Source organism: Thamnophis sirtalis, unplaced genomic scaffold (genome assembly GCF_051295495.1).
Source record: "Thamnophis sirtalis isolate CommonGarterSnake01/CBP01778 unplaced genomic scaffold, rThaSir2_p1.2 scaffold_5, whole genome shotgun sequence".
NCBI classification, from domain to species: domain Eukaryota; kingdom Metazoa; phylum Chordata; class Lepidosauria; order Squamata; family Natricidae; genus Thamnophis; species Thamnophis sirtalis.
The window spans coordinates 40338449-40364128 of record NW_028261385.1 but is presented as its reverse complement, the minus strand read 5'-3'; the positions used below and the strand labels follow the sequence as shown (position 1 = coordinate 40364128).

General features: G+C 36.1%; 1 protein-coding gene across 3 annotated transcripts in view; it reads right to left on the bottom strand.

The window, feature by feature from the left end:
- RASA1 (RAS p21 protein activator 1) overlaps positions 1–25680 on the bottom strand; it is a 48218-nt gene that overhangs the window by 806 nt on the left and 21732 nt on the right. For 2 of the 3 annotated variants that reach the window (XM_014073234.2, XM_087715695.1), the window contains exons 9-24: positions 23902–23980; positions 22608–22728; positions 21602–21758; positions 20012–20099; positions 19228–19305; positions 17149–17306; positions 16890–16966; positions 12327–12499; positions 10761–10920; positions 10429–10571; positions 8764–8879; positions 7838–7924; positions 7171–7238; positions 6433–6521; positions 987–1064; positions 112–246 (exon numbers count right to left, since the gene is read on the bottom strand). In XM_014073234.2, coding sequence (XP_013928709.2) covers positions 112–246; positions 987–1064; positions 6433–6521; positions 7171–7238; positions 7838–7924; positions 8764–8879; positions 10429–10571; positions 10761–10920; positions 12327–12499; positions 16890–16966; positions 17149–17306; positions 19228–19305; positions 20012–20099; positions 21602–21758; positions 22608–22728; positions 23902–23980 — 1807 coding nt within the window. The remainder of the gene's footprint in view (positions 1–111; positions 247–986; positions 1065–6432; positions 6522–7170; positions 7239–7837; positions 7925–8763; positions 8880–10428; positions 10572–10760; positions 10921–12326; positions 12500–16889; positions 16967–17148; positions 17307–19227; positions 19306–20011; positions 20100–21601; positions 21759–22607; positions 22729–23901; positions 23981–25680) is intronic. The other variant, XM_087715696.1, reaches the window with a different exon arrangement.

Sequence of the window (25680 nt, the reverse complement as noted above, 5' to 3'; positions counted from 1 at the left end):
GTTAAAAAAAAAGGTAAATTTATTAAATTATCCATGGTCTTTCTGGAAGTTTTAAAAGCTGAAAGAAGTGATTTAATTTTGAACAAGCCTATGTTTGGTATCAGCTCTTACCTGCATTGCCCCTCGCTCATTACTGAGTGTTCGAAGTTCATCTGAATGTGCCACACAAATCTCATGAAGGGCTGCTAAATCACGTGATAAGTCAGTTCTAGAGGGTTCTGTAGTGTCTGGAAGTTCAGGTATGTTCTTGAACAAAATATAACGAAGATTATCATCTTTTATAAAATAATACAAAAGTCAGGCTTTTCTCACTTTTTACCATTATTTGACCATTTTTATCCATATAGAGAATGATTACAGTCATTGTCATTCTTTAGCTACAGGCTGCTTAAGGCTTAAATGACATAATAAGTGCTTTTAAAAAGTTGTGTAAGCATCACAGTAGTTAAAATTGTGTAACTAACAGATTCCATTTCATTGTTGAATGATGTAGGAAGCTCAAGTATGAATTGATATGCAATGCTGCATTTTAGAAATATTACCCTTACTTGTGAAGTTTAACCTACTATTTTTAATATCAATAGGCTGATTTTATCCAAAGTTAGTGAATAAGCGTGGCAAACAACTAAATTGAATTAATGTGCTCTGGAAGAAGATAATTCTATGCAAGAAAAATCTCATGAACAAAGACAGTAATGGGAATATATAAAATAGCAAGGAAGGAATAAGCAGGGAGATGAACTATATAAAATAGAGGGACAATATCACTTGCATATTAAAAAAGTCCACTGAACACCCAAAAAACAAGCCATATAAAGAAAAGCCATTTCAGAAAGCACAGATGATGCCTTGGAGAATAAACAATTAATACTTCGAAGTACATTTCTGGAACTAGAAAAATAAAGTCTTTTCCCAGTTCTCAATGAGGAGATAATAAAGCAAATCTTTACAAAACTAATAGCTGTGTTATAAATAAGTGCTCTTACCCCAAGTTCATCCAAAAACATGATCATCCTGTGTTTGTTACTCTTGATAAATGGATTTACACCTTCCATATAAGGTTCCTAAAATTAAATAAGTTGCTATCTTTATTCTACATCTATTGTAATGCATGCAATAGTTTTACATTTTGATTTCTACATGAACTCCCAAAGCAGCGTAAGTAGTTAAAATATTTTAATAGCCCCTTTCTATATTTACTAAAAATCACATCAAAAGATTCACATAAAAAAACCACCTCACTCACGTTTTATATATTTTGTAAAATTGTAACAATAGTAATGAGGTTCCTTTATTGGATTTATTAAATCTCATCCTATTTACAGTCAATAAAGCAACTGACCAGGACTGACAAGGGAAATTCATAATTGGTCTTGTAAAGGAAGCAGTTTTTAAATTGTGAAAAATGATACATCCCTTTAAAATGGATTGAGAAGCAAATTGATTATCTATCTAAACAGTGCAGACCAATATATATGAATTGGCATTCTGCATCAGTTCAAATTACTAAACTACTTTCAAGAAAACCCCTACATGGAACATACAGTAACAATCAAAAATGAAAATAGACTCAAGAGTTCTGTTTTTTTGGATTTTGTTTTTATACTTGGTAAGACTTGAGATAATACAAAGGAGGTTTTCATATTTCACATATTCAATCAAAATTCAGATTCTTAGAACTTAGAAGTATGATTAATGATGTGATTTCTATCATATTAAAGGTAAAGGTTCCCTCACACATATGCGCTAGTTGTTCCCGACTCTAGGGGATGATGCTCATCTCTGTTTCAAAGATGAAGAGCCAGCACTGTCCAAAGATGTCTCCGTGGTCATGTGGCCGCATGACTAAATGCCAAAGGCGCACGGAACGCTGTTGCCTTCCCACCAAAGGTGGTTCCTATTTTTCTACTTGCATTTTTACGTGCTTTTGAACTGCTAGGTTGGCAGAAGCTGGGACAAGTAATCGGAGCTCACTCTGTTACACGGCACTAGGGATTCGACCTTTCTAATCGACAAGCTCAGCGTTTTAGCCACTGAACCACAACATGCCTTTATCATATTAATGGTTCTTAATTATTGAGAATTCCTAATCAAGAAAAGAGAAACATGATCAAGAACATGTGCTAATTGTTTCAGTGTCAATTAATCTCTTTGCTAAGAATGAAGTAAGTTATGGATCCAAAACATTTCCAGTGGCCATGCTCTGGAATAGACAGAGTACGCTAAAAAAAAAAGCCAATATCTATGTCCATTTTGTTTAACCAGACAACTGGCTAAGGCTAGGTTCTAGTTCTGCAACTAATACAGGTAACCTTCAACTTACAACCATTCATTTAGTGACTATTCAAAGTTACAACATACTGAAAAAAGTGACTTACAACTGGTTTTCGCACTTACGACTACTGCAGCATCCCCAGGATCTCATGCTAAAATTCAGGCACTTAGCAAGTGGTATGTTTTATGATAGTTGCAGCATCACAGGATGACGTAATTGTCATTGTGACCTTCCCATCCGGCTTCCAACAAGCAAAGGGGGAAGATGGATTCACTTAATGACTAAATGATTCACTGTAGTGATAATAACTATAGTGACTCATTTAACAACCACAGCAAAAAGGTCACAAAATTGGGTATGACTCACTAACTCACAACTGCATTAACAATTCTAGTCCAAACTGTAGTCATAGGTGAAGGCCTACTGTATGATCTGTAAACCATAGCAAAACCTTTGTTTGAAATTTCTAACCTAAAAACAGTTTTCTTACTGTGTCCTGTCCAATCTAGAGAGATACAATCACCTTTAAAAGGAATGAAAATGAACAGGAATGCAAAAAAGAAGTTATGATTTCTTTATTCATTTGTAAAATGACTTTGGTCTGTTTTTAGAATGTTCAACAACTCATAATTTAATACCGTGTTTCCCCCCAAAATAGGATCTACCCCCAAAATAAGCCCTAGCATGATTTTTCATGCCGCTTGCAATATAAGTTCTACCCCCAAAATAAGCTCTAGTCCAGAACATCAGCAGCAGGGCGTGGGAGATGGTGAGAGTGTGTGGGGTCTGACAGTGGCTAGAAGAAACTGCAGACCACTCAGCCCAATTCTTCCAAGCAGTAGGTGGAGACATAGGCTGGGGTGGGGTGGGGGTATGCGATCTCTCCTATCATCTGTGTTTGCTTGCAGAGTGTGTGGTGGAAGTTGGAGGTGGGGGCCGAGAGTGCAGGGGCTGCAGCGTGGCGCCACCTGCCCCATCACTTGCCTCAGAGGCCTGGAGGTGGCACAATCTGGCCTGCAGGATGTGCTGCGCTGTCGCCTGCCAACTCTGTCTGTCTTTGCTTGCCTGTGGCTGCAATGGGACAGGCAGTCATGCGGTGCGTCTGGTGGGCCAGATTGCATGCCTCCCCATGGTTGTGCCTCCACCTGTTACTTAGAGCTGCTATTGCGAGGTGAGGCAAGGCAGGTGGCAGGGTGGGGGTAGTGGCATGCTGCAGCCCCTGCATGGTCAGCCCTGCCATCCAACCTGGTCCTCTAGCTTGGCCACACACTCGGTGGGACAGATTTTTGGTTGCGTTTATTTATAGGCCGCCCTTTTCCCTGAGGGGACTCAGGGCGGCTAACAACTTATGGGAGGGGAAGACATACAATAACATAAAAATACAATATATAACTAAGATCAAACAACATTCATTCAATATTCGGGCGGGGGCAAACTATGGTCTTTACCCCCAGGCCTGGCGGGATAGCCAGATCTTGAGGGCTGTGCGGAAGGTCTGAAGGGTGGTGAGGGTACGAATCTCCACGGGGAGATCGTTCCAGAGGGTCGGAGCTGCTACAGAAAAGGCTCTCCTCCGCGTAGTTGCCAGCCGACACTGGCTGGCAGATGGCACTCGGAGGAGGCCTAATCTGTGGGATCTTATGGGTCGAGAGGAGGTAATTGGCAGAAGGCGGTCTCCCAAGTACGCAGATCCACTACCATGAAGGGCTTTATAGGTAGTAAGAAGCACCTTGAAGTGCACACGGAGGCCAACAGGTAGCCAGTGCAGCTCGCGGAGGATAGGTGTTATGTGGGCGAACCGAGGTGCACCCACGATCACTCGCGCGGCCGCATTCTGGACTAGCTGAAGCCGCCGAATGCTCTTCAAGGGCAGCCCCATGTAGAGCGCATTGCAGTATTCCAGCCTAGAGGTCACGAGGGCGCGAGTGACTGTTGTGAGAGCCTCCCGATTCAGGTAGGGTCGCAACTGGCGCACCAGGCGAACCTGGGCAAATGCCCCCCTGGTCACAGCCGACAGGTGGTGATCAAAAGTCAGCTGTGGATCCAGGAGGACTCCCAAGTTGCGAACCCTGTCTGAGGGGTGTAAATTTTGACCCCCCAGCCTGATCGTTGGAACACTAGCCAAATTTTTGGGAGGGAAACACAACAGCCACTCGGTCTTTTCTGGGTTGAGTACAAGCTTGTTAGCCCGCATCCAGTCCCTAACGGCTTCAAGACCCCGGTTCATCACGTCCACCGCTTCATTGAGTTGGCACGGGGCGGACAGATACAGCTGCGTATCGTCCGCGTATTGGTGGTATCTTATCCCGTGCCTCCGAATGATCTCGCCCAGCGGTTTCATGTAGATGTTAAATAGTACGGGGGACAGGACCGACCCCTGCGGCACCCCATATGATAGGGGCCTCGTGGTCGATCTCTGACCCCCGACCAACACCGACTGCGACCTGTCCGAGAGGTAGGAGGAGAACCACCGTAAAACGGTGCCTCCCACCCCCACCTCCCGCAGTCGTCGCAGAAGGATACCATGGTCGATGGTATCGAAAGCCGCTGAGAGGTCGAGGAGAACCAAGATGGAGGCATAGCCTCCATCCCTGGCTCTCCAGAGATCATCGGTCAATGCGACCAAAGCGGTTTCTGTGCTGTAACCAGGTCTGAAGCCGGACTGGAAGGGGTCCAGGTAATCGGCTTCCTCCAAGGACCGCTGGAGCTGGTAGGCCACCACCTTCTCAACAACCTTCCCAATGAAGGGGAGGTTGGAGACTGGACGATAGTTGTTAAGTACGGCTGGATCCAAAGATGGTTTCTTCAGGAGGGGTCTCACTACCGCCGTTTTAAGTGCGGCGGGGAAGTGCCCCTCCCGAAGTGAGGCAGTAATAACCGCTTGGATCCAGCCCCGTGTCACCTCCCCGCTGTTAGCAACCAGCCAGGAGGGACACGGGTCCAGTACACAGGTGGAGGCACTCACAGCCCTCATGGCCTTGTCCACGTCCCCAGAAGTAACATCCTGAAACTCAACCCAGCGATGGTCAACCAACTCGTCCTCTCGTGCCTCGGCTGGCTCTGCAAAGGTGGAGTCCAAATCCGACCGAAACCGAGCAACTTTGTCCGCCAAGAACTGGGCATAATCCTCAGCCCTACCCTGCAAGGGGTCCCCCGTATCCCTCTTGGAATGGTGGAACAGCGAATGGGAATGATGGGGCTTTTCATACCTCATCACAGAAGGAAGGAGAAGGAGGAAAAGGGAGAACAGTTGCTTGAGTGCTGCCACTTCGCCAGCTGCTCCGTGGCCTTGCTGGCGGGAACCTGGACTGAAAGAAAGGGTCTTTTTCTTTCAGATTTGCCCTGACCCTCCCATTCCTTTTGAACCTGGCTTCCCTCCTCAGAGGTAGATGGAGGGCTAGGTTGGGCTGAAACAGAGGAGAAAGGGGTTGGGGGATAGAAGCCATGCAGCTAAGGATAGCTTAGGGCTCGCTCACCTCTTCGTAAGGCCTCTCAGGAGAAATGGCATGGAAATGTAAAAGCTGACTCCTTCCAAGTGAGCAGCACGGCCTGGGCTCTGGCAGCGGGGGCTGCTTGATCCTTTTCCCAGGAGTACCTTGCCAGCGTCCACTAGATGGACTTTCTCTCCCCTCCGCCCCCAGTTCCCAGAGAGGGAGAGGGGGCAAGAGAGAGAGGAGGAGGGAATAAATGGAAAGGGCTCACAGCGGTTTGTTTTGATTTTCATACCTTGTCTCCTGAGAGGCTTTGTGGAGGGTAAGCCCCTCATCCTTATTTGCTGGATGGAGGGCTAGGCTGGGCTGAAGCAGTGGAGAAAAGAGAGGGAGGGAGAAGCTAAGGACAAGGGGCTTGCCCGCCTCTCAACAAGGCCTCTCAGGAGACATGGCATGCAAATCAAAACAAAGCACCTTGAGCCCTTTCCATTTGTTTCTCCTCTCTCTCTCTCTCTCTCTCTCCCTCCCCCCTCCCTGGGAACTCCCTCCCTGGGAAGACCGGTCTTATTTTCAGGGAAATACAGTATGATATGTGGACATAGGATGTAAGGTGATCCTTTCCCCTGATGATTAACTATGGGACTATTTGCAGGCAATATATACCGCAATTAGGATAGGCAGTTTGTTTGTACTTTCTCAATGAAAGTATAATGAACCAATGTTTACCTTAGCTCCAAACTCAACAAGATTTGCCAAATTCTGTACAGACTTTGCTACCAGCGTCAGTGTTCTTGCTGCAGTTGCAGAAGGAGAATCTGTAACAAACAGTTTGAAAATCACAACCAATATTACAATAATTTATAGCAAACCAACTTAAGTCAACGTTCTTCCTTCCAGGTCATATTAAACCAGCTAAGTTGTTAACACCTGATTCAGGTGTTAACTGATAGCCTTTTGAAGGGGAAATTCATAAACCATGGCACTTCCTTTCCCAAGGCACTAATAATATAACTATAGAAATCTTAAAGACAGTAAATTCTGGTTTTCCCTTTCCTAATTTTTTTTTTTAAAAATTCACCAACTAGTTGTTTAGGAAACAATTATCAAAATAATTATACAACTGCATATTTGTCATTATCTAACCCTGTCAAAACAATTCAAAATGAATTGTTGAGTAGCAGTATGAACTTATTTTACTTTAAAAAATAAAATGTTGAAAGGAAAACTCTTAGGGAAGTTTAGCAGTATTAGACACATATGATGCTGAACCCAAATGAGTGCACCAATTCCATATACTCTCATTCTCATTTTATTACTGACATTTCTAATAATTATATATTTTAAAAAAGCACTTAACTCTATTTAACCAAGCAATAGAATTCATTTTCATGACTGCATTTGAAACTAAATAGGTAGTGTTGTCCTAATGCTAAATATGAGTTAATTACTATCTAATGTATTCACCTGAGATGATATTAAACATCCTTGGATTAAGAATAGCAGGGCAGATCAGCCGAAGGAAAACAAAGCCACTGAAATTATAGATACAAGAATATGTTGATGTTTAAAATAAATAAACAAAACATTGCAAAATTATTAAGGTGCACATATATGAACCCATTTATCTCATTGTTTTTGTATATGTACTAGCAAGAGTTCATAGTTTTTCAACCAACTCTAAAGCAGGGAAATTGTCCTTTCAACACATACATCTAATAGTTTGTAAAATATTCATTATCAGAATGATAGAAAAGATTTTCAAAAGTCCTAAATTTTTCAAGCTAAAATAATAGCCGGTGTCACCCTAATCAATGTAAATTTTCAATAAGTATCAATAAAATTATATAGTATATATGCATGTAAATAGTCATTTCATATACGTACTGTAGCAATATACTGTTTAACAAGTAGTTAAAGATACATATTCACAGTCTCAACAAGATAAGGAACAAAGAGATAAAATCTGGTATATTAATTTCTTTCTCTCTCTATCTCATAGTTTTGCATTTTCAAAGTTTTAAAACAATGCATCTTTTCAAAGATAGCTGAAAAATAAAACATGAAGGTGAATTTCTCAATTATAGCATATAACAGGCAACAAAGCAATAATAATAATTAAAAAATAACTTACCTAACTACTCTTGTCCTCATAGTTGTGTTGGCTGGCCACTTGTTCTGAACAGATTTTTGTAAGCAACCGTAGATATACCTCAATGTCCTAATCAAATAATACAATTGGAATAATAAGAAATTAAGTTTTACTATAGTGGAGCATTCCAAAAATATAGATAACAGATATTCCTGATACTTCATATTTAATTTAAACAATCAAGATTACTATTTTAAAAATGTTGCAAGAAACATCAGGAAAATTTGAATGAAATAAAATACATCAGACTCAATAAATATATATTACAAAAAAACTTTAGCGAAATACTGAACTCTTCAGAAATTTTACTTTTAGGTATCAACTGAATAACTGAAAGATACAAAATTTTAAAACAAATATAAGAACTTTCTAAGTTTTCATCCAAGTTTATAGCAGTGTTGGCAGTATGGTGGCCTAGTCTCCTACTCGGAATGCTGAGTGTTCAATCCTAAATCACAGATGTTTCTCTCAGGGTACAAAGAAAAAAAATTTCTGCAGCAAACTCCACATGGTGTCAGAAAGAGCATCCAGCAGTAAATGCTCAGCTCTGTCCAGTCGCCCTGTCTTTCCCTAAATTAAAGGAATATAGAGTTGTAGAAAGGGAATTATTCAAGTTTATAGTAGAAATAAAGTGACTTCAGACTGTAATAATACTTCCACTTGCATCATAATCAAGATGCAGGTGAAAACAAAGGAAATTTATTTTTCTAATTTTATAGAAGTTCTACTATGTACACATACTCTTACCCACAAACACTAAACTAGTGAACAAAATCTAAGAACTTGGCCAAGGAATAACCTTTTAGAAAGAACTATAACAGAACAATAGACAGAATGTGTTCTAATCCACATGAAATTGAAACAACCAAATTTAAACAGATCTTTCTAGAAAATACTGATGAACTTACGGAGGTAGTATTTCTGCAGCCATGAATATTTTTTCCACAAGCTCTGAAAGGATACTTAGTAGATGTGCTAAGTTAGTATTTACATCTTCATTTTTTTCTAATTTTGAAGGATTCAACTGAAATATACAACCATAAATTGAACATTTAATTCTTATTTTGAATGAAATAGATTAAATATGTTTACAATATATATACAATTTACGATACAGTTTAAGATTAACAGATTAAGACTATTGAAATATAAATAAATTTTAAATTCAATAATAAGCATATGGGTTGTAATGCTATAAAACTAAGCATTATTGGCTATTTTGTTCCATTTTGACCTCTTTGAGTATTTGGTGAAACCTACAAATCTTTCTCAGAAAAATGTATTTAACTTCATCAAATAAAATAGAGTGTCTATATTACAATGGAAAAATTATGTACAGATTAAATACAACTATACAAATATTTTTTTAAAAAACTAATAGTTAATAAATGTGTTTATTTATTAACCCATTAAATTGATAACAAGATGATGCCCTTTTTAGGTACAATAATTTTGGACAATGTTATGAGGTTAGCAAACATTTTTAATCTCTTAATTCCATCCGAGATTAGGGTATCCCAAATCCTATTGGCCTTTTGCAGTACCCCTAAAACTTGATTTTATACATGGGCTTGGGGGTCCTAGATGAGTGAAAAAGCCAACTTCTTGGCTTTGTTGATGGTTATTTTGCGACGCTTGGGTGCTATTTTTTTTTTTAATATTACGTGTTTTATTTGTTTGATCTATTTTATTGAAAGCTGCTCAGTCATATATATATATATAATGCAGGGGTGGGTTCCGGCAATCTCTATTGCTGGTTTGATCATGGATGCGTCGTGTGCGCTTTGCGCACATGCACAGAGCAATAAAAATTGTTCTGCGCATGCACAGAAGCAAAACACAAGATGGCAATGCCTATGGCGCCACCCAGAGAACTGGTTCGGGGGTGTGGCAGCCTGGGTTACTGCCGGTTCCAGCAATCCAGGCCGCCAAACAACTACTGGTTCAGCTGAACTGGTCCAGACCGATAGGAACCCACCACTGGTGTTATGGTTGGCAATATAAATCTTTTAAAAAAAACAACCCAAGTTTTGGAGTCTAGAGGCCATATTTACATAGTATCATATGTATATCATTGAATGCAAAGTTTAGTTAGAAGTACTGAAAATAAAGCTGTAATGTTTTTTTTTCCCAAGTTCAAAGATTCCTTTGGATTCTCAAGGGATCTGTGAACCCCAGGTTGAGAATATCGGCTCTAAACTAAAATAATACAATGGAATAATATTGGAAACGTGTTTTAAAGACAAGTACCAATTAGATTAGCATATGATTTTTTTATACTTCTAGTATAGCATTTTTGAAATTAATGTACTTAGAAAATTGTAAATGATACAATATATTAATAACTCAATTTAAAACCTAAATAATATAATACAAAGAGAATTAATTTTATAAGGATAAATCTCAGTTTAAAATTGCCTCAAAAACACTTAACTTAGTTACTATCTTCATCACAGGCTTATAGGTTTAGCATTAAAAATTGCTGTAAATGAAATAAATGTACATTAAAAAATGTGTTTCCTAAAGAAAACGTGCATATTCGTTATATAGTAATATTACCTTAAGTTTCTTACCTCACAAGATTGTTTACTTTCCATTATCTTTAAAATAGAGTCCTTTAGAGCATGATGCACAAACCGTGTAGCTGTAGCTTTCATATACTGCTCCATAAGGGTACTTGCCAGTGTGGTGGCACGGAATAAAGTAGTGGCTTCATCTGAATAAAAATATGCGTTTGTATAATGGGTTAAAATATTATATATGGCATTTTTTTAAAAAATCTGAGAGATATTAATGGTCCAAACAACATTATAAAGGCAAGGATTGGGAATCTTGGGAAAAGAGAAAAGGAATGTCATAGAAAATTAATTTCAGTGTTAATCAGTATTAAAGATTTAGAATGTACCTTCCATGCTTATTTCTCTGTCATTTAGCGTTCGCAATAATAATGCTTCCAGTTTTTCATGGAGAAAAATTTTAAGTAAAATACTAGCTAGCAATGTTCGATCTTGTCCGCACACATGGGATAAGGCATAAACCACGTGCAACTCTTTTTGCAGTACCAACTGAAAAATAATTAATAATAATTTAATATAAAACTGAAATATCATTTTTTTCTTAAAAGAAGAAAACAAGCAAATAAAAATTAGTTAATGCAAAAATAGAATATTTGTGAATGGAAAGTAGCTGCAGAAGCTACTGTATTTTTACAATAAAAAACTACTTTAAATATGTTTTTGTGTCTTTTGTATTATATGTACTCCCACTGATATATTGTTTCTAAACATTTGGCAATTTTCATGTATTTCTGATTTCAGTTATTTTCCCCCCTTAAAAGCCTACTCTAAATACTTTAATTTCCCTTGCTGGGTAATATACAATATATATGAAAGCCAGCTTTAAAAATCTGATTCTGTACATGCACTTCAAATACTGTCCTTTTTCTTAGAAGTATTCCCTAATTTTTGAGACCAGTTTTTATTATTCCAACAATTTATAGGTACATAGACTATGATAATGTTTAGCCTTCACCAAGTACTTTTTGTTGCATTTCTACTTTAATCTATTATGAAATCTAAGTGTACAATATCTGCATATATAATTGTTACTCTAGTAATCTCCAGTTTGAAAGGCATTTAAACAAAAGACTAGGGGTGAAATGGTTGGACTTATTATGTTTCTCATGAAGTTCAAAACTTTGTCTTATAAGTCCTTTCATCTATGGAGATTCTCAATCATCCAGGCCATGGTTGTCCCAAAGGCAAATGGACTTTTGGTTTTTTTCCTTGAAAGGACAGTGAAAGGACACCACCTATCTGCTCTCCTTTTAGCACTTCCAAAAATGTTGCACATCCATTTGCATATAGATTTAGGTGACCTTAAAGGTACAGATAAATCTCCAAGTAGCCTCAACAATTATTAAACAGCTAATGACCTTCAGAGGGCTAACGACCAGATGACTGCAAAGAATATAAATCCTTCCATTCTTCACCATTCAGTCAGGACTGAAGAAGCCTCTTGGATGAGAAGCTAAATGTTTTCAAGAAAAGACAAAGTCCAGTTGCCTTTGAAAAAGCATTTTTGAGACAATAACTCTTTTCCAATTTTGTTCTTTTTCATGTTCTTCCTTCATATATATTTATGTAGTTCATGACATATGCTCCTTCAAATAATGAAGTTCTAGTGTTTGGGGATTTTATGTATTCTGTTAGCTATCACAGACAGCTTGTTCAATAATATAGTTTGAAATTTGGAAGAGCAATATTACTTTAACTTTTAAGTCTTGTAAAATTGACATTGTTTTCTGAAGTATTTCAGTGTATAAATAAATCTAAACGTCTTCTGTTCAAATTGAGAGCTACACAAAAACACCTTGAAAAACCAAAAATTAATAATAATAATTTTCTTATATTGACAAGAAATGCTTTAAAATGTTTTTCAAAATGCTACTGAAATCACACTATTTCAATACCTCTTTAAATTCACTGTATTCTTCTTCAGGCATTATTTTCTCCATAGAATACCGTGCTCGGACACGCAAAGAGCCTGGTTCAATACCTTTCAGGGGTACATGGGAACTGAGCTGAAACCATTCATCTGTTGCTTGTCCTTTCTGCAGTCGGTTCAACTGGCATCGCATAAATACTTGAAATATAACATTACAGATTATAGTTAGTGTTTTGCAATTCTCTTATAACTGACTGACATTTCAAAAGTTGCTGTTCCTGGCCAACCTTTTCTGGGCTAGAGGTTTTAGAGGTAAGCCCTAGTTAGGACTTAGATGGATCAGGAAATTACAGTGGTATTAGCTAACCTGAAGGGTGGGGAGGTGTGCATGAATATATGGGCTGACACTGAAGTTTGATATGAAAGATGTGACAAGATTCTGTGTTACTTAGAATATTATACTTGACTTCACTGTTATCCTGTTTTAAACATATAATAAAATATGAATTATTTCATCCCTGAGTTTAATAAAGTGTCTGAAAAGTCTCTTTAAACAATTTTCCAGTATGATTAACTATAGCATAATTCAACGTGGATTATATAATTCTTTTTTCTCTCATATAGAATAAATAATTCTAATTTCTAATAATATGCAATGGAATGTGCACCTAGAGAAGCAGTTTTAGCAACAAAGAGCTTTATCAGACAAGAGGTCCAGATTAAGAGACTGTGCAGTTCTAACCTGGATGGCTAAGGGAAGGAAAAAGCTTGAGGGTAGCCACATCCAAGACTCTCAGAATATATCTATTAGGTTAAAAGCTTATAGATTCACTTTAGCAAAATTCTGTCTCTTAGATGTTTACAAATAAAGGATTGGATCATTTTGATTTTGTTGTGTTGTTCTTATGCTTGGGCCTGACAGAGTATCAGATACAAACTGATAAATATAGACAACAAATACAAACGATGAAGTATTTATCAGAACCATTCTTCCTGAACACTGTTGCATCAAATCATTTCCTCAGAGAGAAAAGTACAAAACATTTACTTTTTTAAAAGACAAAGATATTAAAATTTAAACATTCTTTTTATTTCCTCTTGCATCAGTTTCAGAACATACAACTTTATTATTACATTTCATTTTCTCTGAATTTCTACAGTGTATTAGGTGGAGATTTCATATTTGTACTACCGTATTTTTCAGAGTATAAGATGTACCGGAGTATAAGACGAACCATCCTAGGTTGGTAGATAGAAGGATAGAGAAAAAGAAAAAAATACAATAGGTAGGTAGGGAGAATAAGTACTTAGGTAGTTAGGTAAATAAAGGGATAGAGAGAGAGAGAGAGAGGGAAATAGAGAGAAATACGGTAGGTAGGGAGAGAGAATGAATAGGTAGGTAGGTAGGTAGGTAGAGGGATATATATATATATATATATATATATATATATTCTGAGGTTTTTGCGGGTGTTAGTATGTAGGTCTCTAGTTGCTCGGGTTTTCTCCCGCGTAGAATTGGAGATGTCTTGGCGACGTTTTGACGAAGTCTCATTCGTCATCTTCAGGCGGCTTCAGACTACTTCAGGTTTGGAGTTTCTAGGAGTAGTGTGAGATCTCGGCTGTTTGTTGCTTTTAACTGCCAGTAGGGGATTAAATTTTAACTGCCAGTAGGGGATTAAATTTTAACTGCCAGTAGGGGATTAAACTGATTGGGTGGGGGCTTGGCTGTGTCTTGATTAGGTGGAGGTGTGTCCTTATTTGGTGGTGGTGTGTTCTGTTCTGTTTGTTTGGGGGGTTGTGTTACATGTGAGGGTAGGAGGAGTTTTAAAGAGGCTGATTGTGCTTTGCAGTTTGGCAAAGAACCAGAACCAGAAGCCAAGGTGGCACAGTGGTTAAATGCAGCACTGCAGGCTACTGCTAGATCAGCAGGTCAGCGGTTCAAATCTCACCGGCTCAGGGTTGACTCAGCTTTCCATCCTTCCGAGGTGGGTAAAATGAGGACCCAGATTGTTGGGGGCAATATGCTGACTCTCTGTAAACCGCTTAGAGAGGGCTGAAAGCCCTATGAAGCGGTATATAAGTCTACTGCTATTGTTTTTCACAAAAATGGGCTCGTTTTTTTAAAAGGCATCAATAGCCTTGGGGTGGGTGGGTTGAAGAGTGCTCCTGAGGGGGGGTGTCCGTTTTGTCAAAAAAAAATTGCACGCATAGCCTTTAGGAAGCTTATAGATTGCTGCTGGGGGTTGGGGGCGGCAAAAACAGGCCTTTTTTGCTCATTTCTGCCCTCCCCAGCCCCCAGGAGCTCTCTAAAAGCCTCCAAAAGGCTATGCACAACCATTTTGGTGAAGGGATGGGGCTTCGGGAGGCAAAAAATGATGGATTCAGTGTATAAGATGCACCCAGATTTTCAGCCTCTTTTTTGAGACAAAAAGGTGTGTCTTATACTCTGAAAACTACGGTATTTCTAAGGATAGTTACATACATTTGAATAAAACAAAATCTATTTTGTTTGATCATAATTTTTACTTATGAATTATCTTTTTCCTACAAACACTAAGATTTTTTTGCTATTCCCCTTTCATGTACTTCCCTGCAGAGCTGGAAGTTATTTTGCTGATGTAAATAAAAAAGAATCATATTTAATTTATAATGTTATATTCTTCGCACTAAAAATATTTAAAATACCTATTTGTGTTTGCTTGATATGCTATTATTATTGATAAATTTTTATTACCAAACTTATTAATACCAAAAATTCTGATCAAAGTGTTTGTATATTGCAAGGCAACAGATATGAAAGAATATTCCTTTTGTTTTACAATCTCTTCAGCACAAAACTGAAAACGTGTCCTATGAGAGAGTAGAATTGGTTGTAAGATTAATGAGTTTCCATCCTTCAAATTTTGTCTTCAATTTTACTTCCTAAATCTATTTCCCATTTTAATCGTCTTCAAGAAATGAGTATGGACAGATCTAGTGTGTAATTCCTGGCTAGGAGGGCTTTAGTAATCCTTTGAGTTGTGTGTCGGTAGTGGTGGTTGTAAATAGTCACTCATGTCGTCGTGACCTCTCATCTGGACTACTGCAATGTGTTCTACATGGGACTGTCCTTGAGAAGCATTCTTTCCCCAGTTATTTCTGCCATCTAATTGGCCAGGAAGGATAGACATACTTCAGGTCCCATTGGCCAAGGAATGTTGGTTGGCAGACCCTAATACAGTGATGGCGAACCTATGACACGCGTGTCAGTGCTGACACGCGTAGCCATTTGGGGTGACACGCACAGGATTTCATGCGATTCATTCTCGGCTCCTGCACAGCCGCCGAGGATGAAAGAATCTGTGCTGGAGGAACGGGGGGGGCGGGACGTGTGATCTCCCCTGCCCACACTCACTTACTGTATCGCCGCCGCCCCTTTCTGAGCGCAGGGGCTGCTGGTAAGGCGTGCGTGCCGTGCGCACACACGTCATCAGCGCGGCGAGGGAGGACCCGCAGGAGAGGAGCGCAGGAACAGTGCGCGCCTCTCTCCAGTCAGGCCGGCACAGAGAGTCTACTCCTGGGACTGTCGGTTACGACCGCACCACAGCAGGGAACAGCGGAGTGCCAACGGGAACTGTGAGCGCCATTAGCAGCAACTATAAATTGCGCAAAATTATGTTTTTGTCGAAGTGACACACAACGCGAGTTATGCTCGATTTTTTGCCGATTTTTGACACACCATGCCAAAAAGGTTGCCCATCACTGCCCTAATACATTCTCTAACCCTAACCTAACCTAACCTATGTGTAACATTCTACCTCTGGAGATCAGAATATCCCTGACCCGGCTGGCCTTTCATAAGGTTCTAAAGATTTAGTTCTGGGCCTGCTCCAGAGACAGTGCAAGAACCTGCTTTTTGATTTTGCTAGAGATCTGAGTTTACATTGCTTGGCCAATGTGTTTTTTAAAACTTTGTAATGTTTGTGGTTAATTTTTACTTTAACTCATATAAAGGGAATAATTAAAAAACAGATAAATAAATAGTATACATATTTTTCCTTTAGTATTATCACAGAATATGCTAAACTTGGGCACATATTCATGCTTGGTTAAACTTAATATTCGTTGTCTTCTGCCTGCATTTCAGGCATTGCCTTGTCGTTTCATCTCCCAAAGTTCCTCAAAAAATAAAGGAGCTAACCAGATTAGCCAACCAACAGACGTTATCTGGGAACAACTTTGTAATGGGCCTGAGATGCTGCATCATATTAGCAGCAAACTAGGCCCTCAATTCACCTGCCTATAGGAATTTCCTAAGGGGAAATCAGATAGGATTTGAAGACCATTTGAAATGAGAATACATAATGCCCACTATCCTCTCGTTTTCAAAGTATTTCTATAAACTGAAATTACAGCTGAAATGACTACCAAAAATGAAGATTCAACGGTAAATTTACAATAAATTATGTGCTAAGAACGATATTGTAGGAAGGGAACAAAGCAGCTCTAAGTTATGTGAAAACTTTATTTAACTGGGAAAAGTCATTTTCCTTTTGGATAAATGCAATAATTTTGAAATGATATTTAAAAAAACAACTACCAAACTTACATATATCTGGATCTTTACTCTTCTTTGTTTTATTACTAAGGCTTATTTCAAACCTGTTGATATCAGAAGAAAGATCACTGGGGAAAAAAGAAAAGAAAAATCAGATTCATATTTGTATTTTACCTCCACACTGAACATCAAAATGCCAGAAAGTTTTCATTACAGTCATATTGGTAAACAAATAAAAGAAAGCAACATACTATAAAACTGTCTGATTTCCAATTCCTGCCCCATATAATAGAATTTCCATGGAACTTACTCAAACACAAACTCCTCTGACCACACAGGGTTCTGACCTTCTCGTACATGGGTTTTTGCCACCTGAACAGCGTTCAGGGATATATTACAGTAAGGATTAGTAAAATGCTTTGCTGGAAGTGTATGGGCTTCTTCAACATGCAATATAAGACTGCTGACCTAGAAAAAAATTGCAACAGAATTTTAAAATTTATTTTACACAAATTATGAAGTATAAAAGATTGTACATAAACTATAAATAGTTACACCTACTGATATATTAAGTAATTATATACCTAGTAATTCCAAATTAAGAAATCAAGCATAAATAGATTTAACTTGAATGCTATTGTATATTCTTTCAATTTATCTAAATGTTGAAAAAGAAAGCGGAAAAATGTCTGGATAGAATTTACACACTACTAAAATAAGAATACAGTGCAAAATTATTGACTGATGGTTTTTAACTGTGGGTTTGTGCCTGCATAGAGCAAATTCAGAGAAACTATTTAATGATATTACTGCTCCAAAGGTACATGGAAAAAGACAAACAGAATGCAGAGCAATAATAAAAGTGAAACATGTTTAATTATTGAAAGGGATAGGATGGGGGAAAGCACCTATTGCCATGACGGTGAACCTATGACATGCATGCCCGAAGTGTCATGCGGAGCCATGTCGCTTGGCACACGTGGCGTCACCTGTCCCTCTTCCGGGTTTCTGACACACATGTGAGTGATTATCACCTTGCTTTCATGCATGTGGTAGTGCCAGAAACTGGAAGAGCTGGTCTTTCGTTTTCTGGTGCGAGTATGCATGCCGGTCAGCTGATCGTCACGCACTCATGCACACTAGTAACTGGAAGAGTAATTGTACCAGTACCCATGCTCTGGCCGGCATGCATGCACATGGCAGAATGAGAAGTTCATTTTCCGGCATGTGCGTGCCCCTGAGGAGCTCCTCTTCTGGGTTGCAGTCAAGTGTGCATGCTCCCTTTTTGACACTCAGTGCCAAAAAGGTTTGCCATCACTGACCTATTGTAAAATAAATTCATAAAACCATCAATCTCCCTGGAATGCAATAATCTTCTACAAAATATCTTACATTGTTAACTAATGTAGGAACTAGTAGAAAGTTGAAAAGGATCACTGTGCCACTTCCTGGGGTATAAAGAAATGTCATAGAATGTGGAAGGCATAAGCACCAACCTCTATTTAAACCTCTCTGTAATTCATAAGAGTTTGCTCTGTGCAGACACATACAGCCTTTTAAAAGAACATACAGCAATTCTATAAGGAAGTTAATATTTAATCATAAAACACTATTTTTATGATTAAAAGAATTTATAATGACTAATTTTGTCACCTATAAAATTGGAAGAAAGTACTGTAACATCTAAATATTAATAATTCCATGAAATATTAAGACGTAATCAGTACAATTTGCTATTTACTATTTATAATTCTCAAGATTTTTTGGAAGAAAAAGGAACCCAATAAACAATATTTAATTATTACAATAATATACACTTTTGGGGTTGGCTTCTCTGTAAAGATGTCTCATTTATACTAAACAATTAGTTTTCAGAGGAGAATATACTTATTTTTCAATATATACTATATATATTGAATAATATATATATTCAATATATATTATTCTCAATACATAATCCTATAACATATATAAAATGACATCCACACAATGATAATTAGACATAAAATACACTAAATGACATCCCATACTACCAAATATATGTTGCTCCATCATGATTATGGAGCAATCTATAAAAAAAATTCCAATTAACATCATAACTGACTATACAACTTTTTCTTAAAATATGGTTAGTAGTTAGTTCATGAATCCTAACAGCTTTGACTTCATTATTAAAATTGAATTTTAAAATTACTAAAAGCAAAGCAGTACCTGTATGTTATTAAATTAACTCCATTTATTTCATGTTTATTTCAATCTTTAATTTATTTAAAGTACATGATAAAGGAGACACTGTGATTATTCTAAAAAAAGTTATAATTTCTTTACTTTATACAAGTAATAGATTACTTCAATCAAAAACATTTCAGTTTCAGTGAGAACACATTACCTGACGCAAGCGCTTATTAGATGTCCCTGAACTTGTTTTTCGTAAATTGCAAAACTTTTGTAAAACTTTCATCCAGTCCTGCAAGTAAGAAATCTCAGATCAGCAGTTCCCAACTATACAGTGCAAATGTTTATAGGTCCATAGCTGGATGCAGGATTACAGACAAAATTGCACTTATGTTTAATCCTTTAACTAATCTCTAGGTATTTTAGTTAAGTTTAACTTTTTATAGCAGGTCTCTTTCTTATTTCTCCTAATGTAGAAAAGTAGTATTATCATAATCAATTAACAATTTAATTACAGGAAGGTAAAGTACAAAGGCAAGTGAAGACACTTTTTTTCTGACTGCCCTATTTCTATAAGTATTTGCTCTTGTTCACTTCTAAACAGATTTTTTAAATTGTGACAACCTTTTACACTCTACCTTTTAATAAACTGCTTCACTATGTCAATCTCCTTACAAGGAAAATGTCCTTTTTGGGTGAGTGTGCGTGTGCATGCACACACAAGCTGTAACCAAAAAGTTTTGACCTCGAATATTATAAATACAATCCACTATAGCAAGCACATGTGTTTGTGTTTGTATCCCCTTTCCCCTTTTGAGTTGTTCGCTGCCCTGAGTCCCTCCCGGAGAAGGGCGACATACAAATAAATTAAATCTCAAATCTCAAATCTCACATTATTACAATCCAATCTGATTTTTATCACAATACATTAAAAACATGTCATATACTGCTATCTTAATCATATTACTACAATAGGTTTTTTTTAAAAAAATATTTACCTGTGCTTGTTCTGGAGTTTCTCCTGCAAAGTAAAAGATGTAATGCTCTTCACTAAAGTGCTGAACTACTATCTGAAAACAGTTTGGCCTATTTAAAGGAAAAACAAACAAATAAACAAATAAAGATAGAATTCTTTTAACAGAAATCAGGTGTCACGTTTGGGACCTGCAGTCTTTTCACTCCCATATATGTTTACTACTATTACTATCCTATTGTAGTGCATTAAAATCCCTCTTTATTTTCCAAATATGCCTATATTTAATTGATAATATTCATCTCTTTTTAATGCACATTAATAGCATCTTTTAAAGATAAATCAGCTCAAGATGAGATGGACAGAAAATAAATTTAGTAATTAAAAATAAATGAGTTAATATTGACTCCAAAAACTGCATGAATTGAAGACTGAATTCTAAATAGTCAGTTTTAATTTGTTATAGTTGTCTCTAACCTAAAATGTCATTACAAACAAATTTGTTTTTGGGTAATAAAAATGTACCTAGTATTGGGCTTGATGATTATGTTTATGTTCAGGAAGTAAGAAACTTTAAAAACAATTTGGAATGATAAAAACAAAAGTAATTTTAAAATAATCTAATATTACAGCTGAATTTTACAAATAATGCACACTAGGAATTCAATCCAACACTGCAAATAATGCAAATTATTTTTCTTAACTTTCCAAGCCCTAAGAATAACACATATCATTCATACACAGTACTTGTTTTTGGTTTAAGTTCTGTTATAAATTTTGGGGGTATTGGCCCCTGTTCCAGTAACTCCTAGAAAGTCTGCACCATCTTCTTAAAGGTAGATCAAAATCCTTAGTTGAATTATTCAAGTCCTATGGTCGGGAATAGAAATGGACAATCCATAGGCCATAAAACTATATGTTAGTTTTAATGTTCTTACACTGACCTAGCCGTTCTCCCACTAAAAAAGCACAAAAATAAAAAATGGGTCATTTTACTTCCAGAAATACTCATTTTTTATTCCTTGCAAAATTTAAAAATCAATACGTTGTACAACTTTTTAAAACAAAAAATATGACTTACAATAGCTCTTGAGCAACAAAAAAAATAATGTATCAAGATTTAAAAATTAAAAAAGAAAAAAATGAGGCAAATATATTTTCTATTGTTCAAGAACCATTTATAAGTAACCTTTTTGTTTTCAAGACCTCTCACTTTATTATTTTTAAAAATTATTGACATTCTATTATTTATATAAACTAGAATACTAAAAACAGAGATGAGAAAAAAGATATTATATCAATATTAATTAAAATCTGGATTATTAATGTTACACGCATTAGAATTATTTGACTTGTCAAGGTGGAAAATAAATCTTGTATTGTTAATACACAACACACACACACATTAATGAATGGCAAATATTGATGAATGGAAAAAATTTAACAAGAATTAAAATATAAAAAGTTTTTTAAAAAAAAAACAATTTCTATCGGATATATGTTGCTGATATTCTCCAAGTTTAAAATCCCATTTAGATATTATCAGAAGATTGTCTTTACATTTGCTTCACTAATAATGAAATTAACACCAAAATATTTGAAAATAATATCTTACCTGCCAAACAGACTATCATGTACACCATAGACAGAACATACACTAAGATCTATCAATCCTTTGGGTTTAGTCGCTCGTTTTTCACTTTCAAAATAAATAAGCTGAGCATCATTTCCTTCTAAAATAAAGTACAAGTTCTTCCACCGCTTTCCTTTACCTGTAACCATGGTAAAAAGACAGGGTAAAGTATGTGGATTTTTTATCATCAAGTCTCTGACAGTCTGACTTCTAAAATTATCTTTGTCAATTCTACCTTATTTGTTCAAATTACCCCCCATTTTTTTAATGAATCTTTAACAATGAATTGGTACATAAGGTAAATGTTTAGCCAAACTCAAATTTTGATTGACTGCTGGGAAGATTCTCTATTGACTGGGTATGAATGTATGAATTAATACCTTTCTTGAAGTTTTCTTTTATTAATATTGTAATTCTGATTAGTAGTTTCAAGTTCTATACATCATAAGCAGAAGAAAAAGGCAATTGCAGAATTGCATTTTCTTGTTGCAGAAGAATATTAATATATAAATATGAGCTAAAAATATAGTAATATGCAATTACACTCTATATAAAGCATACAAATTGAGTATAAGCAGATAGGATTACATTATTTTTCTACCACACAATATTTATTTATTTCCCTCCTTTATTATTTTTACAAATAATTAAAGGTGGTGAACATATCTGACACCCTTTCTTCCTCCTGTTTTCTCCACAGCAACAATCCTGTGAGGTTGATTGGAATGAAAGAGAGTGACTGATCCAAAGTCACCCAGTTGGCTTTTATAGATAAGGCAGGACTTGAACACATAGTCTCCTGCTTTCTAGTCTGTTGTATTAACCACTGGACCAAATAGGCTCTATTTAGTATAATTTAAGATTTCCTAAACTGCAGTAGATACAAGATTACTGACACTGAATGTATTTGCCCAAGTAAAGCAAAATTTAACTGAATTGTCAGATATTCACAGCTATTCTTAACAAAAAAACTATGATTTGTACTTACTTTTTTTAAGAAGATATCCTTTTTTAACAATATTTTTATAGAATGCATCTTTAGTTTTTCGCCGAATTGTATTGTAAATTTCTTTTCCATCTACAACATCATTAAGCACTTGCCCTTGATGCTGAGAGAAAAAAAAGTTAATTTTTCATTCTGAAACACTCAAATTCTACAAGGCATACTATAGCACACTGATTAGTCCATGCTGCTGCAAGATACTAATTAAAGAATAGTATCTTAAATTCATAGTATAACTTTGTCAGCTACTTCTATACCTCTCCCTCCCTTTCCCTGTATCCATTTTTTATCCATTTTCCCATATTTAACTAGAGCAAATTAACAATAACACTAAAAGATTAAAAATCAGAAGAAAAGTTTCTTTTCCTTTACATTTTAAAAATCTTTGTAGTTCAACTAACAGTTTTAAAATTGTATAGCGTTTACTTGCACTATTTAGTTTTATAAGTAAGAACAGTAACAATATGCATGTTTCAAATTTCTGTTTGGAAGCTCAGGAATTCTTATTTCATTACTCTTCTCCAAAGCTTCTATTCCATTCCTTCTGTCACAATATTTCCTGGCCTACCTATTTTGGTTGGCTTACTTAGTTTTGCTTTGCTGTAACTTCATAATTCTGAAAACAAGTGGACCTGCTTGTGCTTGATTTTGTTCATGTATAACAGTAAATACAGTAATAGAGTGTATGATGATTAATGTTTTGTTTTTAAGTATTAAGGATTTAATTATGAGTCATATTCCAATGCATGACAAGAAAGAAGATCAACTTAAAAGGATGATCAAATAAACAAGAGTTATAAAAGATAACAATTTAAGTGACCTACAAAATAAAATAAGCTTTTTGCACCAAAAAGCAATTTTCTCATTACTAACATTAATTTCAATTACAACTCTCTCTACTGAAAGAACAAATCACATATTTATTTATTATATTTATTTGATGTTTTTATTCTGCCTTTATTACTTTTAAAACTAACTCAAGAAGTGAACACAGATAATACTCATCCCTCCTCCTATTTCATCTACAACAGTAGTCCTGTGAGGTGGATTGGCTGAGAGCGACTGGCCAAAGTCCCCAGTTGACTTCCATGCCTAAAGTGGGACTAAAACTCACAGTCTTTCCCTCCTCTCGGTCAGTACTTTAACCACTGGCAATCAATACATATTTGCAAGAGCAAATGATGAAAAAATAATAAGCAATCTTTCTTTTATGGTTTTCTTGTATTTTTGCAATTACTAAAACTTTTAATTACAATTAAACATTCATGTAATGACTCACCTGCATTGGAACAGGATCTTTAAGATAATAGCCTTCAACAATCTGTTCTTTTCTATAGTGATCTATGATGTCTGCTATACTGTTAAAAACAAAACAAGTCAATTAAGAGTTAGAATTCTATAAAGTGGAAATAAAATGGCTATAATATAGATGGGGGCAATCTTATAGGCTTTTCTACTCAAATTGTATATTTTAATGAATTCCCAAATGAAAAGAAGTTGACACAACCTACAAAAAGGGCAAAACTAAATACACCATGACAGCTTTCTGAAAATGTGAATGCATTCATGCTATTATGTACAGTTGTTTATTGATTCAAAAATAAGAAAACAGTGAACATTGCAGTTGCAAAAGAGTTTGGACACTCTTTCAGCTAGCAATTTCTAATGCCTCTCTAGAAATAATAGTTTCTAAAGATTTCCTGTATTTAGCTAAGGCTATTTGTGTGCCTGGTTTTGGTATGTTTTTCTACTTTTTCTTGAAGAATTATTTTAGTTCAAAAATATTCTTGCATTTTTTATATCTCTACATTTTACTACCATTCACGTCTGACGGCCAGACTTTATTTTTATTTTCCTGGTAAGTACTCTGTAGGTTTTTTTCTTTTTGTTAAGTCCTTTACTGTAAGTACTTCATGATTAATTTGCAGGTATTTTTCAGATTTTCTGTTTGAAATACCCAACTTCTCAGCTTTATCATCGACTGTGGCATATTAGCTGTTGATATTTAGTTGAATCCATTCTTTTTATCACCTGCACAATATTTAATGTGATATTAGCTGCCCACCAGCTGCGAAGAAAACTAACATTTCTTGTTTTATTTAAATGTTTCATCAATTTTTGCTACAAATGTACTTTATGTAGTTGTGGCTGAACATTTCAATTTTGTTCTATTGTTTCAAAGTGTCTTTGGAGATTCTCAATCATCCAGCACATGATTGTCCTAAAGATGCTTTTTCCCCACTTTGTTTTTTTTTCTTTGAAAAGACTTTGCTTCTTTCTTAAAAAGCATCAAGCAGTTTGGATGAGAAGGCAAACTTTTCAAAGACAAAACCAAGAACGCCTTTGGGATTTCAAAGCATTTTGTTCCAAAATGTGCCAGATTTATCAAGCTTTATCTTTATATTTTAGATAATGTCATTTGTAATGAAGTTAAGAGAAAACATTTCCTTTAGAAAACTCTTCAGTACAGATCACTTCCACCTAAGTAACATTGTACTGGGAAACTACTCCCAGGCCAGCTAAATTTTCAGCAGATTATTTGTGATCTGTTAGTTATCTGTTTTTCACAGTTGAAATTACTAGATAGAAGTGTTTATAGTTTATTTTTAAAATTCTTAAAAGAATGAATCGTCTTCATTTGTAAATATTTAGATAGCTGCTTAGAAAGTCTATTGTTATAGAACAACAATCACATCTTGAGAAGTTATAAAGATTAGAATATGGGTTCATGTGTAAAATTATGTCTAAATCTTTGTAGACTTAATTAGGTGGGCGAGTGGGTGTGTACTCAGCAACAACTTTGCTGTAAAAAGAAAGTAGCACTAAGTAACTTGATGTCCAAATTTCTCCATTTACCATATTTGCTTCTTTTCTTATTTTGAGCAACAAATGAAAACTTGTTCAAATTTGCAGAACTGTAAGTTGTATTTAACATTGTACACTTGTATCAGATTCTGTCCACTCACTGAAATGTAAAAGATTCTGCAACTGTAACCTGTTAGAGCTATATTTAATAGCACATAATACATTTTCAACATATATGTATTCTTACATTGAA